This window comes from Onthophagus taurus, chromosome 7 (assembly GCF_036711975.1).
Source record: "Onthophagus taurus isolate NC chromosome 7, IU_Otau_3.0, whole genome shotgun sequence".
NCBI lineage: Eukaryota > Metazoa > Arthropoda > Insecta > Coleoptera > Scarabaeidae > Onthophagus > Onthophagus taurus.
The window spans coordinates 28,439,823-28,458,021 of record NC_091972.1 but is presented as its reverse complement, the minus strand read 5'-3'; the positions used below and the strand labels follow the sequence as shown (position 1 = coordinate 28,458,021).

At 33.0% G+C, this 18,199-nt stretch overlaps 1 protein-coding gene across 1 annotated transcript in view; it reads left to right on the top strand.

The window, feature by feature from the left end:
- The window catches only part of LOC111420977 (protein phosphatase D3), a 29,979-nt gene that overhangs the window by 5,566 nt on the left and 6,214 nt on the right, over nt 1-18,199 (top strand). Inside the window, exons 2-8 of the mRNA XM_023054082.2 lie at nt 8,750-8,838; nt 9,056-9,297; nt 9,355-9,502; nt 9,579-9,700; nt 9,763-9,927; nt 15,046-15,602; nt 15,661-15,742. Of these exons, the coding sequence (XP_022909850.1) occupies nt 8,750-8,838; nt 9,056-9,297; nt 9,355-9,502; nt 9,579-9,700; nt 9,763-9,927; nt 15,046-15,602; nt 15,661-15,742 (1,405 nt within the window). The remainder of the gene's footprint in view (nt 1-8,749; nt 8,839-9,055; nt 9,298-9,354; nt 9,503-9,578; nt 9,701-9,762; nt 9,928-15,045; nt 15,603-15,660; nt 15,743-18,199) is intronic.

The window sequence follows — 18,199 nt, the reverse complement described above, 5'->3', positions numbered from 1 at the left end:
TGATCATTGGTATAACAGCGTACAATTGACAGAAAGCTTGCTAGAAAAAGGTACATACCTTGTAATATATTTTTTAATAATTTCTAGTATTTGTTATGCCAGTTGCTGAACTCAGCACAATAGTCCGTGAGGCCACAGAATTCATTTCACCACATAAAAATTGTTGTATGTGTATCTTTCTAGGAGCATCATATATTTGATGTGTTCGGTTGAGTAGCTACAATGGTGCTCATTAATTCGAAAAAGAAATTGAACGGGTACCACATAGTGTACACAAAATAATTTTGGCAACGCAATATAAATAGCTGTAGTAGTAGTCAAATTGCCAAATTATTTTGCGACGCCAAATTATTTTATTGTGCAAATTTCGAGATTTATTTAGGAAAAGTTGGGAATAAACCTGAAAAAAAAAATAAAGGACAACGAGTAGTAAAATCGTTATCAGAATTTTAGAATGATAGTGGACGAAATATTACTACAGACAATTTTTTACTAATATTTCATTAGCTAAAGAACTTCTCGCAAAAAATTTAACATTACTTGGGACTTTTCGTAAAAATAAAAAGGATTTGCCAAAAATATCACTTGAAATAAAAAATTGATGTGTTTGTAGTTTCTAACAAAAAAGACCTAATTGTGCTGGAAATGTTTCTGCCAAAAGTTGAATGATGTCATCAATATCGAGAAACTGACTTAAACCATAATTATTATAATAATTGTAATGATATATCATTGGAAAGCTAAAAATATGCTCTTTTCGGCAACATCATAATCAACTATACCTAGTTTGTATTTAAAAAAATATCTTTATGTTATATCTCAAAAATCATCAAGTACGTTTCAAATTTTTCATCGGCAGTATAACTCAAAAAAGTGTCTTAAGAATGTATTAACCGCTTTTCTTTGATTTCACAAATAAACGAAACATGAGCATTTTTTGAAATCGCGAAAATTTGACTTTTTGGCTATAACTTAAAACCAAAGAAGATAGAGGTTTGGTCTTTGCGGGATGGACATGGCACCTACTTTTTTTGTATCTCTTAAAGTTTCTGAGATAGTCTATAATAACACCCAAATTTGCCCACCCTGTACACAAGAGCGCAAATAACAGAATTCTTGAAAGACTCCTAAATTAACGAAAAAAGGGAAAAAGTGTTGCCCACGGATTTGAAAATCTAAATGGTATCTAGCAATTATATATAACCTATGCCACTTTATCCTTTAAAAACTTAAACTTCATGTAGAAATCACAATTTAGCAGAAATCTTTGTTTTCTGAAATCGATACTTTGTATTCCGTCAAATAACGAGAAATAATAGGGGAATGAGAATGATACATTTCATGAAAAATGTTTTAAAATAAGTATCTTTATTTTCTCGAGTCACAGAAATACCTGTATAACATACACTGTTGGAAATAATTCACGAGCACACCCTATATAATCTGAACGCGTGAAGATAAATCCATAATATTTGCGGAGCACAAAGGTTTACTGTAGACGAGTTTATTCAGGGAGTTTCGAGTTGTTCCGTCGCGGCATTTTTGACTGAGCCGCTCTTCCAAGTGGAGCATTCCGTCGCTATGGAGACCGAAGTGGATGGAAAATACCGGTCGTTTTTAGTGTGGTGTGAGAGACCACATTCTTATCGTACTCTGTGCGCAATGGATGGGCGATCGCGTTACTTAAGCGAGTTTGAGCGAGGAATATTTGTGGGTATGCACATTGAGGGTGTATCGTTCTGTGAAATTGCGCGTCGTCTCGAGCGGTCGTTATCGGTAGTGCAACGGGTATGGTGAGAATGGTCTGAGGTAGGACATAGGTACCTTTACGCACTGCCGGGACGGCCCTGCGCGTCCCCATCACACGAGGATCGCGCTCTTGTGCTTAGCGCTTTAGCGTCGTGTGTGTCCTCCTCAAGGCAACTTGGAGCTGTTTAGCCACTGGCAGGGGAAGGCGCACTCACTACGCGAACTGTACGGCGGCGTTTGGTAGATAGTGGACTGGCGCGCGCGTCGTGCGATACAGCGGATTCCAGTAACACCCGAGCACCGCAGCATACGTCACTAGTGGGTCGACGCTAGGCATTAGTAGGTTGCCGAGTAGAGGGACATTTTGTTTTCCGATGAATCAAGATTCGAATTGAGCACCGGTGATGCGCGAATTTTAGTTCGTCGGAGCCGTGATGATCGTCTACTCGAGCAGTGTGTGCAAGAACGCCCTATCCACCGACAACCGAGCATTATGGTATGGGTGCGATTACATGGTGGACGTACACGTCTGCTGTGTGTATAGCAGACCATGACGGATCAATGATACGTAGATGAGGTGCTACGGTCCGTTGTGCTTCCCTATGTTTGGCGGCTCCCATGTCTGCTATACATGCACGACAACGTACGACAGCACATCGGGCGTGTTGTACAGACCTTTGTGGAAGAGCACCGTATACGAATACTTCCATGGCTAGCTCGGTTTCCGCATATGAATCCGATCGAATATGTTTGGAACATGACTGGTCAGAGACTTCTACGTTATTCGGCTTCCTCGGCTAACGTTGAGGAGCTATGGAGGCGAGTTGAAGTGGCATGGTTGGCCATCCCTCTCGCTACAATATAGCGACTTATAGACTCCATGCCATGTCGTGTAGCGATGGTACGCGAAGCTCACGGGGGATACTCTCGCTTTTGATGTTTCTCCTCCCAGCAGAGTTGTGCCGTTCTCCATGTGAGAGTAAGTTATGCTACTTTAGTACTACTTCCATACCAAATTTTATTGCACTAGACACACGCGTTCAGATTGTACAGAGTGTGCTCGTGAATTATTCCCAACAGTGTAATTTTATCAAATTTCCCATGATAGAAGAACTGGACTGCTTGCAATTAATTTAATACGAAAATATTCACAAATGATATATGATATGGAAGAATTCAGATAAAATGTAATAGTCTAAATCTTTTCAAGAAATAATCCGTTCTATTCTCTTCTTCTTTTATTAAGACAAAGTCTTGTGTTTTATGTTATATATAAATTATTAAGCCTCTTGAGATGCTGATAAAACAAACTTTTAGAAACACTAAGTGCATCTGTCATCCTCCATTCTATCGACATGGTCTCTCCTGTACCTTTGTCTTGATTTTGTGAATGTAGTAAAATCCTCGATATCTAGTTCTTTTCGTGTTCAGTTCTACACTTCCATTATTTTGTTTTTTAAGACTCTGCCCGAGTTTCCAGCACGTACATATGTTAGAATACTGAGCATCTTTTTCTCTTAATTGTTGCACTTGTGTGAGCGGCTGGCGGACCACATATATCAATAAATCTGCTCATACACTCCCGGACAGCACGCCGTAGGTTAGGGTTAGTAGATCTTCTCTGCATATGTGGTATCACTAGTTCCTTCGCTAAATCTTTCAAAAACATTTTGCATTTGTGAATCACTCCTATGTTGTAGTTTGGATGTTCCTTCGTAAAGACTATATATGCATTGAGCGCTGCAACATCAATGATGTTGAAGAAAAATGTCATGGGCCATCGTTTACTTTGCCTCTAGCACGTGTATGTCGACACCATTTGATCCATGATGTCAACACCGCCCTTTGTTTTATTATAATGAGAGATGATTTCAGGGTTCCTCTTAGCGTCGTCATTGATAGATGCGTCGTGGTGCATGGTGCTTAGTAAAATTACGCATTTGTTTTTTTTACGTGCGTAACTTACCATGGATACGTTATTTTGAAAACAAAACAATGAAGAGTAGACTACACGATCTTTTGAGGCTTTCATTTCTTTCGGAATGTCACGTAGTGTACCCACAACAGTAATATTTTTATCCAACATATAAGTTGCTAGCGGAACACTAGTGAAGAAATTGTCTATCGTGAGATTGCGACCAGAATTATGAATGCCACGCACAAGAGTTTGTACTACTTCAAGCCCCAGGCTTTTATGTGGAGGTTCTCCGGGCTGGCAACCAAAATAAACTAAACCATCCAAAGCATAACCAGACGTAGATTCACACATCCAAAATATTTTAAATCCATATTTTGCCGGTTTACTTGGCATATATTGAACGAATGTGCATCTACCTCTAAACCCAACGAGTTGTTCATCAATAGTTACATTAGTATCAGGTATAACGCAGGTTTTGCATTGCTGAATGAATAAATCCCAAATGTAGGACACCATTGCTAACTTATCGGTTTCCAAACGCGCATTCCGGGTTCTGTTATCGTCAAATCTGACGAATCTTCGTATTTCTTCAAAGCGAAATATGGTCATTGTGGCTCGGTATACAGGATTGGCAAATTCATCACAAAATAATTCTCTCGCAGGAACATTCAAGCTTGTGACAACTCCCGCATGAATAAGTAAACCACAGAATGCAAGAAATTCATCAACAGTTACATCTTTCCACGGTTTTCCTTTTGCTCCATAAACTCGTTTGCCCTCTAAATTAGTACAGTTCACAATTTCTTGTACAATAACTGGAGTTACAAATGACTGAAACGCTTCTTTTGGTGTTGCAGCCATATGTTTTCTTGCTAGTCCTGGCGCACGCCGAATAATGTTGTGTGATTGAATTTTATTTTTTGGTGGAGGTTCCAAACTTCATACCAGACCACTTGGAGCAGTGTTACCGCTCGTTGAAGGCTTCATCATCAACATCATCCTCTGAATTATCGTCACCATGATCAGAACTGGATCCAGAATACTCGTCAGGAACCGATTCGAAATTTCTATCTTCTGTGTCATCATTTTCTGCTTCTGACACATCACTTTCTTCAGAAGGCAGATCATCACATTCAGCTGCCCACTGAACCAATATTTCTTCAAATCGGGGTCACCAAATTTCACGCTTTTCACATTCCTTTTTGACGCCATTATCATATGTATCTCACAAGTTCACTCAATCCAACAACTATTCCAACTGAATGAAAAACAGCTACACCTACTTTTATACATACAACAGTAATGCACGTTTTAACTTGCACAGACACGCACAATTCCGTGCAGCAGTGTTTGACAAATTATAATAACCCTCAACCTGTAATGAACAAGTTGAAACTTGTTCTATAGTAACTAGTAGTACACGGGCTTCGGAAGCCCGGTTTATGTAAATACTTGAATGTTTTTGAATCAAGTCTGTATTGAATAAAGCCGTGTTTAGAGCATATCTAAATGCTCAAGCCGATAGAAATTATTTTAAGAAAATTATGAGTAACTAAAATCTCGCCGGGCCTGAGAGGCCCGGTTTATGAGTGCGGGAAGTTAACCCCCCATTTTTTTATTTTTAAATTTTTTATTGTTGTTCTAGATTGGTCTAGAGTTGTTCTACATTGTTCCAAAGCGGCAAATCGAAAAAATAAAAACTCCACGAGAAAACCGAAAAAACAGGTTTTTTGACTAGCCCCCCATTTTTGGAAAAATCAAATTTTCTTTGTTGTTCTGGGTTGTTCTAGTTATTGTTCTAGAAAATCAAAATTATGGGATACAGCATTACGAAGTTATAACTAAAAATAGGTTTGGCTGCCGAAATGTCTAGTTGATTGCTGTGACCATAGTTTTTCTATTATCAATTCCATATTACAAATATATACTTATTATAGCTAACGCAATCTGGAACAGCTATTATTTTCACTAGAACAACTCTCTAAGGGGCACTTTACTCTTTGAAAATTAAAGTTTTTCGAAGTTTCAGTCAGTAATTCTTGTGTCAGCGATTTTGTATTACACAATAAGAATTAAAAAACATAGAACAATCTAAAATAACTCAACCTTTGCCGATTCAAATTGTTCTAGATGTGTTTTACGTTTAACACGAACATTAATTTTGCAAAATCACATAAATTGTTCTTGTTGTTCTAGGTACTTAAAAAGTTTATTTAATCACTGCGGCTGTAGTTCTTTTAAAGTTTTATATTAAAAATTAGTACTTACAACAATTAAAACAATTCAAAACAGCTGTTATTTTCACTGGAGAAACCTTAAATTTGAGTTGTTGTGATATCGGACAGGTTTTGTTGAATAAAAAATTAAAAAATATGGAATAATCTGACCATCTAATTTCCTAAAAATCACCTTTCTCTTTAAACTTATAATAATAAAACATAAGTTGCGATTTAAAGTGTATTTTATTTTGTAAAACAAAGTTATAAATTAATAAATAAACTAATCTAACAAAAGTAGGTTGGGCTGCCAAAATGTCTAGTTGATTGCTATGACCATAGTTTTTCTATTTTCAGTTTCATATCACAAAGCGATACTTATTATATCTTAGCAATCTGGAACAGCTAATATTTTCACTAGAACAACTCCATAAAGAACACTTTACTCTTTAAAAATTAAATTTTTTGGAAGTTTCAGTTAGTAATTCTTTCATAAGTTTATAAGTAAGTTTCATTAATATCTATTTCAATAAAAAATATAATGTTCAAAATACTTGCGGATTCAACAATATATTTCATAGTTTAGCATTTGCCCGCACACACCATTTAGAAATCATGTTGAGAATGTTTGCACAGATTGCTTTAGTTTCCTAAAATTATTTTTAAAAACCGGTTCTAGTAAAGCAACATATAAAAAAAGAGCTGAACTATTAACAGGAATAAATTATTTTGGAAGCCAGAATATTGCTGGCGTGATAATAGTGAATGCTATGTCAAATATTGCGTTTCTTTGCACACAACTATTTAAAGAAGAATTTAGTTATTGTAGGACTAAAAGCTGCAATAATTGTTTAAACGTTACTTTCCATAAAAACATAATTTTACCAATCGACATTGACATCGTAACAATATTTGGCTATGCACAGCTAAAGCAAGTAATAGAAAACTACATGCAAACTCTAAGCAACAATTGCAAAAAATGTGGTCTGTTTATAGAAACAACAAATGGAGAGAACAATAAAACAAAATTGAGTGATTACGCATGCAATTTGTCTTTGAATCTTTGAAATCTTTGAATGATGTAGGACACTATCCGGCATTTGTGCCCAACAATGCTAATTGGATATTATTTAATGACTTACGAAAAAAAAAAGCGTACAAGTTGAAAAAGCTACTGAAATAAATGCACAAATGTGCATATATGTTTATAAATGAGCAAAGTGATGTAACCGTATTATTCCATGATATTAGTTTATTTACATAATTTAGTTTATTTAGTTATAGTTTACCTTAGAATAAGTTATTGTACTGATATAGTAATACTGATCGAATAGTTATTGTTTTATTTGTTAGTTTATTTATTAATTTATTACTTAGTTTATACAAAATAAAATACGCTTTAAATCGCATTTTATGTTTTACTATTATAAGTTTAAAGAGAAAGGTGAAACTTGTGATTTTTAGAAAATGAGGATGGTCAGATTATTTCATATTTTTTTAGTTTTTTAAAACTATTATTATATTAAAGATTGGGTTCACTGATTCAACAAAACCTGTCCGATATCACAACAACTGAAATTAAAGGTTTTTCTAGTGAAAATAACAGCTGTTCTGAATTGTTTTAATTGTTGTAAGTACTAATTTTTAATATGAAACTTTAAAAGAACTAAAGCCGCAGTGATTAAATAAACATTTTAAGTACCTAGAACAACAAGAACAATTTAGAGCAACAAAAAATATGTGATTTTGCAAAATTAATGTCCGTGTTAAACGTAAAACACATCTGGAACAATTTGAATCGGCAAAGTTTGAGTTATTTTAGATTGTTCTATGTTTTTTAATTCTTATTGAGTAATATAAAACCGCTGACACAAGAATTACTGACTGAAACTTCCAAAAACTTTAATTTTCAAAGAGTAAAGTGCCCTTTAGAGAGTTGTTCTAGTGAAAATAATAGCTGTTCCAGATTGCGTTAGCTATAATAAGTATATACTTCTAATATGGAATTGATAATAGAAAAATTATGGCCACAGCAATCAACTAGACATTTCGGCGGCCAAACCTATTTTTAGTTATAACTTCGTAATGCTGTAACCCATAATTTTGATTTTTTAGAACAATAACTAGAACAACCCAGAACAACAAAGAAAATTTGATTTTTCCAAAAATGGGGGGCTAGTTAAAATCCTGTTTTTTCGGTTTTCTCGCGGAGTTTTTATTTTTTCGATTTGCCGCTTTGGAACAATGTAGAACAACTCTAGAACAATCTAGAACAACAATAAAAAATTTAAAAATCAAAAAATGGGGGGCTAACTTCCCGCTCTCCCCGGTTTATGTATCCTAGGATTAACTGCAATCTTTCCTTTTGACTGAAAGATAATTATTTGGGTTCCCTCAAATTTCGTTCATTTTCAAACTCTTTCAAAAAACGTATCATCCATCACTTCTTTCAAAAGCGAATTGTGTATTACTATAAATTTCAGAAAACTCATTTACAAAATTTTCGGTTAAAAATTCAATTCACATAAAATACTCTTAAAAACCTTGCATTATAAAAAAAGATTAATTTCAATATTTTTTTTTACTTTTCTTACCTTTTTTTTAAAACTTTATTTTCTTGTTTTAACAATAAATTAACTATATTTATAACCATCAATTAAAAACAGTTTCAACTTAATTATTTGTATAATTGATAGTTGACGTGAAATTAGCAATCATTTGTAGTTAAGTTGGTAACACTCGTGAACTGAACAAAATATAAATCCCTGTAAACCTCAATTTATGTTTTAGCCGATGAGCAATTTTTTAATGTGTTAAGATAGTATTTTAATTAAGTAATTTTATTGCTTTTTGTTTAAACAATGAGCTCGGACACGCAGGAAGGCGACACGGTTTCTCAGGAAAACGTCGAAAATGCGGAAAAATATAAAGCGGAAGCAAACGATCTTTTTAAAAGTAAGTAACCTTCAAATATATACATACAACATTTTTAATAAAAAATCTTTCAAATATTACATAATTTTCTGGAAAATTAATCCTCAACTGCATTATATTTTAATTTCCCTTAATATTTTTTTCGAATTATCTCTCCACATTAAAATAATAATGTTAATTAAGTGAGAGTGTGACATAACCTCATATTTATGCACATTTAAATTAATTTTTTTTATAGAGCAAAATTACAATGCTGCCATAGACTTATACACAAAAGCAATAGTATTAAACGATAAAGTTGCTATTTATTATGCAAATCGTAGCTTTGCCTATCTTAAGACGGAGTGTTTTGGGTATGCTTTTTCTGATGCATCCAAAGCCATTGAATTGGATAAAACATACATTAAGGGATACTACAGGAGGGCTGCTGCTAATATGTCACAAGGCAAGTTTAAGGAAGCTTTGAAAGATTATGAATATGTAAGTTTCATTTCATATTTATTAAACAAAAATTGTTTATTAAATAATTTCTTTAAGGTTACGAGAGTGCGGCCTACAGATAAAGATGCTCGAATGAAGTACAATGAATGTAATAAAATTGTGAAAAAAATAGCGTTTGAAAAAGCAATATCTGTTACGGCTGTTACAAAAACCATTGCCGATTCCATTAATTTAGATGCAATGAGTAAGAATATTTTAGTTCAGTTTATATTTTTCATTGGGATTAAATTATTTTTTATGCATTGAATTTACTTTTTTAGCAATTGAAAATGAGTACAAAGGTCCAGAGTTAGAGGATGGAAAAGTAACATTAGAGTTCATGACTGAACTGATGGAATTATTTAAGAACCAAGGAAAGCTGCATAGAAAATACGCTTATAAAGTAATTATAAGTACATGTGTACTTAATTTCATATTTTCTAATTAATTTAAATACATTTTCAGATTTTATTAGACGTAAAAACATACTTTATGGAGCAATCTTCTTTAGTCGATATTAAAATAGGTGATGAAGACAAATTTACAGTTTGTGGGGATATTCACGGTCAATTCTATGACCTCATGAACATTTTTGATCTCAATGGATTGCCCTCAACCACAAATCCATATGTATCCTTAAAACAATTTTTTCATAGAAATTAATTTTTATTCAAGATACAAGTACATGTTTTAGTCTGAGCTTTTTAAAAGATTTCTTTTAAAAGAATTAAACCAAACACAAAATAATTTTAAACTTCCATGGTCAGTTTTTAACATGATAATATATTATCATGATAATATTCATCTAAATTAGTAAAAAGTATGTGCTTTTTATATAATTGATACTAAAACATCAATTTTACTCCTATAATGAAATTTGAGGGGTAAGAAAATGTCATTGTGACGTCCTTGCACATCCTAAATTTTGATGAGTAAATTTCAACAATTGAGAAAATACAGGGTGGTTGAGTTTTTAATTGGGAAACTTTACTAGGATGTAGTACTTAAAATAGCACCAAAATAACACAAATTTTTTATATAAACATAGGGTCGCAACTCTTTTGTTTTTGAGCTATGAGCCATTAAAGTTGAGAAAAAAATTTACATTTTGTTTTGTATTTCGGCTGTAAGTAAACTGTAGAATTTAAAACTTTATACGCATGTACTACTGGTTAAGACCTTATTTTCAACCATACCTTAAACTTCCCCAGCGCCCTCTAAGGGGATGAAATTCACCACCCCCTTGATATTTTTTATAATAACTTTTTAACGCTATGGAATATTAACATAAAAAAATATGGGTTGTAAAGCTCATTCTTTAGTGGTACTTCTTTGTCTCTTTAGTATTTTCCTTAAAGTTAATAGTTTCCATGTAAAAAAATAAAATATCGTACCATGTACCGCTATGTGCCGCCATGTTTAGCTAAAATTATTCTAAAAGTTGGCTCTGAGAACTTGTAAGTTTCATTTACAGTGAATCCTCATAATTATTGCGGGTTATTAATAATTTTTGATGGTTATTAAGCAAGAGTATCAATTTTTTAATATTGTTTAAAACAACGTAATTTGTTCAGACAGGCATTAATCTTATTTATGGTTTTTCTTATGAAAATCACAATTAATTGGTGTTATTTAGTTAGTACTAGATCCTAGTAAGTGCACAACTTCCATAGCCACCTATAAAGAAAAAAAAAATTTTAATAATAGCAGTGCTTTACAGTACAATGTAACATATTTTATTTTTTTACGCTAAAACTATTATATTTAAGGACAAAACTAAAGAGACAAAAAAGTACCAATAATGAATAAGCTTTACAACCCATATTTTTTTCATCAAAGGGGTTTGTGAATTTGATCCCCCTAGGGACGTTTAAGGTATGGTTGAAAATAAGATATCAACCAGTAGTACATACATACAAAAATTTCCAATTCTGTGGTTTACTCATACCCGAAATAAAAGATAAAATGTAAATTTTTAGCTCAACTTTGACAGCTCATAACACGAAAACAAAAGAGTTGCGACCCTATAAATTTTTGTTACTATATGGTCATCTAATATATCATATTATCTAATATATAATCTATGGTAATAACGTTCATCTTAAAGAAATTTATTTGTGCAATTTTGTGTCAAAAGTATTGTCTTCTATGATAGTTCTTTTAAGATTAAGATACCAGAGTAACAAATGTTAAAATCTACATTCTAGTTAGTAACAACCATATACAGGATGGTCCATTTAACTTGAGACAAGCGATTATCTCAAAAACGGTTCATTTTACATAAAAATGAACCAAATGAACGTTGTTCTGTGTGAAGGGAGAAACCATATATGACGATAACATTTTTTGACCTTGACCTAATTTCAAGGTCATATGAAGGTCACGGCCAATTATTTAAATGGCACCCTATGTTTTTGATTGCAAAATCTGATTCTATGGATAAAAGTAAAATAATTAAAAACAAAAAAAAATACCGTGTGGTTTTGCCAGTAAGATGACTAAACATCTTTTGTAGACAAAATCTAAATAATTTTTTTATTCAAATAGTTTTAAATATTGTTTATTTATAAAAAAAATGATTAAACTATACTATTAATCAACAAGTATAAAATTTATAATAAATGTTCAAATATTTCCCCACCCACTTCAATACATTTATTAACCCTTCTACTAAAACTTTCTTTACATCTTAAAAGGTTTTCTTGGCTACTATTTCTGCATGCATTTCTTATCCGCTATTTCATGTTTTCTGGCGTAGTCGGTACTTGGCGATAAACATTATCCTTAAGAAAGCCTCACAAAAAAAAATCAAGAGGTATTTAATCAGGTGATCTGCCGGGCCAGAAAATTGGACCACCCCTTCTAATCTATCGCCCAGCATAATCCCGATCTAAAGCTTCATATGCAATATGTGAAAAATGTGCTGGACACCCATCATTTTGCAGCCACATATTTTGTCTTTTTTCCCTGCTCAAATCTACAAGTAACGTTGGTAAGACGTCATCTAAAAAATTTCAGTACTTCTCCCCATTCAGCATATCATCAATAAAGTATGAACCGATTAATTTATCACCAATTATGCCACACCAAACATTAATCGACCAAGGTCGTTGATGTTCTACTTCACGCAATAATTTCGGATTTTCAACGCTCCATTAGTGTCCTTTGTTTGTAAAAGTAGACCCATCCAAGAATAGTACGTTACCAAAGAAATTCACGTCCAACCGCATTCGTTCTTGTGCCCATTGACAAAATATTAATCGATTTTCAAAATCACCTCCATAAAGCTGTTGATGCAATGAAATGTGGTATGGGTGATACTTGTTGCGCTTTAATATTGTTAAAATGCTGTTCTTCGATATTCCGGCGTCAATTGCAAGTCGTCGAGTGCTAACTTGAGGATTTACCTCAACGCTAGCAAATACCGCAATTTCCTTTTCTTGCGTAGTTACAGTTGCTCGCCGAGTTCTTTTTCTTGATTCCACATTTCCAGTCATCAGGTAAACATTCTCGATACAAAGCTATACTATTAGCAACTTTTCTGCCACTTTCTCCATAAATAAAAATCATTTCGACTTTTTCTGCCACACTTAGGGTATCCATGATTTAATGACTTAGTTTCAGGGGTGGGCTGCGAAATTTTGAACAACCGGCTTCGCTATTATTTTGAAGCAAAAAAATAAAAGAAAATGGTAAATGTACAGGGTGGGCAAATTTGGGTGTTATTATAGGCTATCTCAGAAACTATAAGAAATACGAAAAAAGTAGGTGCCATGTCCCGGTCTCTTTTTTCGAGGCTAATTCAATCCCACAAACATCAAACCTCTATCTTCTTTTGTTTTTAAGTTATAGCCAAAAAGTCAAATTTTCGTGATTTCAAAACATGCTCATATTTCGTTTATTTTTCAAATTATAGGAATGGGGTTGATACGTTCTTAAGACACTTTTTTAAGTGGAATATACTGCCGTTGAAAAGTTTTAAATATACTTGATGATTTTTGAGATACAACACAAAGTTGTGTTTTTTTAAATACAAACTATACTTGATTATGATGTTAAAGAAATGAGCATATTTTTAGCTTTCCAATGATGTATCGCATTTATGGTGTATTTGCAGAAAATAAGCGTTAATTTTTAATTCGAAAATAGTAAGCGCTAATGTTCAAAATTTTGATTATAGTAGGCGGGTCCGGACAGTAAATACTACCTAGTGGCTATAATATATGGTTTTGCACGAATATGACAGAATAAAGTTGGTTTTGTACCATTATTCAGGATAAGTTGGTTTTGTACCAACAAATAAAAACTTTGAATAGTTAATTTAAATTTCTCAGCATCTTATCCCTGACTTTGTCCACCAATAAAAAATGATTAGCAAGTAAAGTTTGTTTATTAAAAATACAAGAAATGTATTTATTAATGAATAATTAAATATGGACTGTCATCTTCTTCTACTCAACTTACTGGTTGTAAGATTAGTTGTAAGACAGTTCGGTATCAATGAATGAAATCTTCGGTAGTATTTTCCCAGTTTTCCCCAAACATAAGATGTAGAAGTTTTTTGATATCAGCAATTTTTTCTTTTGAAATTGGGTGAGATAGAGGAAAATTAGGGATCATAAACTGGGAGCGGACTTTCCATTGAAACACCGTTTGAATGGGGATATGAAGACTTATGTATCATCTTCAAAGCGGACTCCAATATATTCTATATTTAATTTTATCGTTTTATTTAAAGATAATGCGGAACTTCTTAAACGGGAAACTCGTTTCGCAAAATTCATGAATGAAATGACAAGTAAACTCACGTTGCTATAGTAACTAAGTAGTATTTAGCGTTTTCCTCGCCTACTATAATAAAAAATTTGAATTTTAATCTTTAATATTTTAAAAATAGAAAAATAACGCTTATTTTCCGCAGAAACATCATGCGTGCGATACATCATTGGAAAGCTAAAAATATGCTCTTTTCAGTAACATCATAATAAACTATAGTTTGTATTTAAAAAAATACAACTTTATGTTATATCTCAAAAATTATCAGCTATGTTAAAAATTTTTCAACGGCAGTATATTCTACTCAAAAAAGTGTCTTAAGAATGCATTAACCCCATTTCTCTAATTTCAAAAATAAACGAAATATGAGCATTTTTTTAAATCACTAAAATTTGACTTTTTGGCTATAACTTAAAAACAAAAGAAGATAGAGATTTGGTCTTTACGGGATTGGATTAGTCTCGGAAAAAGAGACCGGGACATGGCACCTACTTTTTTTGTATCTCTTATAGTTTCTGGGATAGCCTATAATAACACCCAAATTTGTCCACCCTGTACAGTGGCCTTACATGTTGGGAATGATGTGGTGGACATGATAAAGTATTTTGCCTAGCTCTGTATGTAGATATTTAAATATGGACGACTTAACAACCTTACCGTTCACACCACTTGTGAACTGAAAGTTTGCCGTAAGCGCAAAAATTGTGGGATGCTTTTTGAGACTACCTCATGTAGAGGCCAATCTGAAAAAGGGCTGTAAACTATTAGCCGTAAAATCGCAGATTTTTATTAGGCCTTAGTAGAGTTAACTAAATAACATCCCTTACAACAAAGTTTGATAAAATATGTGTTGCATACGATATTTCTCACAAAAATAAGTGTTTCAAAATATTTCATGTACTTCACAAATATTTATTTTCTAATTACTAACATTACAAATTAATTTTACAATTTTTTCTTAACAAATTGTAGCTTTTTAACGGTGATTTTGTGGATAGAGGTTCATTTTCAGTTGAATGCATCTTTACATTGTTCGGGTTCAAACTACTTTATCCAAACCATTTCTACATGTCGCGTGGGAACCACGAAAGTATCACGATGAATCAAATTTATGGTTTCTACGGCGAAGTGAAAGCGAAATATACCGCACAAATGGCTGATCTCTTCACAGAAGTCTACAACTGGTTACCATTAGCTCATTGTTTAAACGATCGTGTTCTGGTGATGCACGGTGGTTTATTCTCGCAAGATAATGTGACTTTAGAGACTATACGTACGATCGATCGGAATCGGCAACCGCCGGAAGATGGACCAATGTGCGAATTACTGTGGAGTGATCCTCAACCGCAAAACGGAAGGGCGCCAAGTAAACGCGGTACAGGATGTCAGTTTGGACCGGATGTTACCAAGGCCTTCCTTGAGTTGAACAAGTTGGATTATATCATAAGGAGCCATGAGGTTAAAAATGATGGGTATGAAGTGGCTCATGATGGAAAATGTATTACGGTGTTTTCCGCTCCAAATTATTGGTAAAGATGATTGTTTATTAAGGGTTGAGTTCATTAATAAGCTGTATATTATTTTTAGCGATACAATGGGCAATAAAGGGGCATATATTACATTGATTGGTAAAGATATGAAACCAAAGTTTACTACATATGAAGCAGTTGTAAGTTTTACAATCTTAACTTATTTACTTTTATTAAGTCTTAATCAAGTTCTTTACAATTAGATATGCATCAGATAAGAATATTGTTATAAATCACATACCAAATATTTGGCGTGAAAATTTTAAGGCTCTATTATTGTTTTGAAAATATATATTTGATTTGATTCAAAGTAATTTTTAACACTAAATTGCGGCATTCAAACATGAAATGATAAAGTGATATATATTATTTTAAAGAGATACTTTAGATGTAATTTGATAAAAAATCCACAATCGTGTAACAAACCGAAATTATCAAATAATTTTTTGCAAATGTTGGTTTATCAGTGCCATATCAACTAATATGATTAGCGTCAAGTTGCAGTCGCACTAGAATATTTGGAAACGTATGCGATTTCATGATTGTTTATTTTCAATAGATTAATTTTGAGTTGACACATAAGATAATGCACCTGGTTTCCAACATGCTTTTATTTTTCCAAGGTATTACATAACTACTTAAAGTAAACTAAGAACTACTTCATACCCACCTATTTTTATTTCATGCATTTTTTGTATAACAACACTTCTGTTTTTGATCACTGCACTGCACTTACTGCAAAGAATGCAGCATAGTTAAGTCACTGAACTATTTACAAACGGACTTGCGCACTAATAGCATCGCTTACATAATCTCTGTCGGGGAATAACCGAACCGAAAACGGCTTCTTACAATTAGACGCTAACAGTTACAGTTAGCTATATTTAATTCGTATCGTAATTCCCTTTTATCAAATTAACTACGACTATATTTTTTTAAATATATAAACAAAACTATGATTACATTGTGTTATTTTGACAAAATCGAAAGAAACTTCAATGGGTAATTCTTTAGTGAATTTTAAGGGTACTTTGATATATGAACCATGAGCTACTTCGGCTCCCCTGACGAGCTACACCCCTCCAAAAATGGCGGAAAATTTTGGCTTAATTTTTTTTTTCTCAAAAACCATAAACGCTAGGAAAATGAAATTTTGGGAATATGTTTAACTCATAATAGGGCACGTTTTGACCCTATTTGTACTTTCAACATACCCTTCTAAACTACTTAGAATTCATTCTCCCCTTAAAATTCACAAAAGAATCGCCCCTTGACGTTTGTTGCAGTCATTCAGATACACCTGTATATTCGCTTACAGCCTGAAGACGAAAATAGCTATCGAACTGTGGTACATGTAAACTCATATTCATTTTCAAAGAGCTTTCCATTGATATATCACACATACAGGGTGTTTTAAAACAACTTTTAAATATTTATGGGGGTGGTACTACAGTCGAAAACAAGTCGAAAAATATTAATGAACCGTATCATACCGAATCATATTACTCTCAAAAAGAGATAGTTTCATACTGTATCGATTTTCCAAGTATCAAATCTGTAGTAGTTACAGTTTAAAAGAAAACCGTAGAGTCCCAAAAAATTTGATCATCCTGTATCTCGGAAACGATTGATTTGCGGATCCATGTTCATTAACACTTTTTGACTTGTTTTCGACTGTAGTGCTACCTCTATAAATATTTAAACGTTGTTTTAAAACAGTTTTTTGGAATATTTTAAAAACTACCGTGTCGATTTTGGCGATATTAAGTATAGATAATTATAATTAGAATCCATTTTACCAGTTGTTTAATTTGTGCAAAGGAAATTAAATTTAATTTTCTCAGTATTGTACTTTTGAAACTGGTTTTATTAATTAATTAAGTCTTACTAGTTTCGGCCCATGGCCATCCTCAGAAACTAATTTTACAAGAGTTCACAAAAAGGTCATATCGCAAAGTATTAAGTTCATAGGCGTATTTATTCAAATAAAATTCTTTTAAGTTTAAGACTAAATAACAAGTTAACACGTTAAAATTGAAGAACGTTCTTCAACAATCGTGGAGAAGACAACTGGTTATGCATTAGGGATTACAATTTTAAAATATTATCTCGCTGATGCATATTGACATCGTACTGGTAGAGAATAACTTGATCAGAAAATCTTCTAATGAAATTTTTCCATATTTTAAAACCAAATACATCTAGGGGCTGTATTTGACCTGTTGTCCCTGCAGGTATAGACCAATGTTTAAACTTAACATCCGATGGAGTTACTTCACTAATAATTTCAAGGCAGTGGCCACTCCAACAATCCAGTAATAGTAATGATTTGGGTCCAGTGTTTGGGAAATAGAAATTTTTTCATATGAGCAGAAGTCAGTCAACCAGACTTTGATGCCAAGACGAATATGTTATCTGCTTTGAACGTTGTACTACCTAACGTATAAAAAGATCATCGTGGTAAATTACATCAAAATCGACAAACAATTTTGAGCCACCCCTAAATGTCATGTCAGGGTTTATTTTACTGCATAAATCTTAATTTGCAACTAATTTATGGTTTTCTTCAAAATATTGTTCAAAACTGTAACAATTTA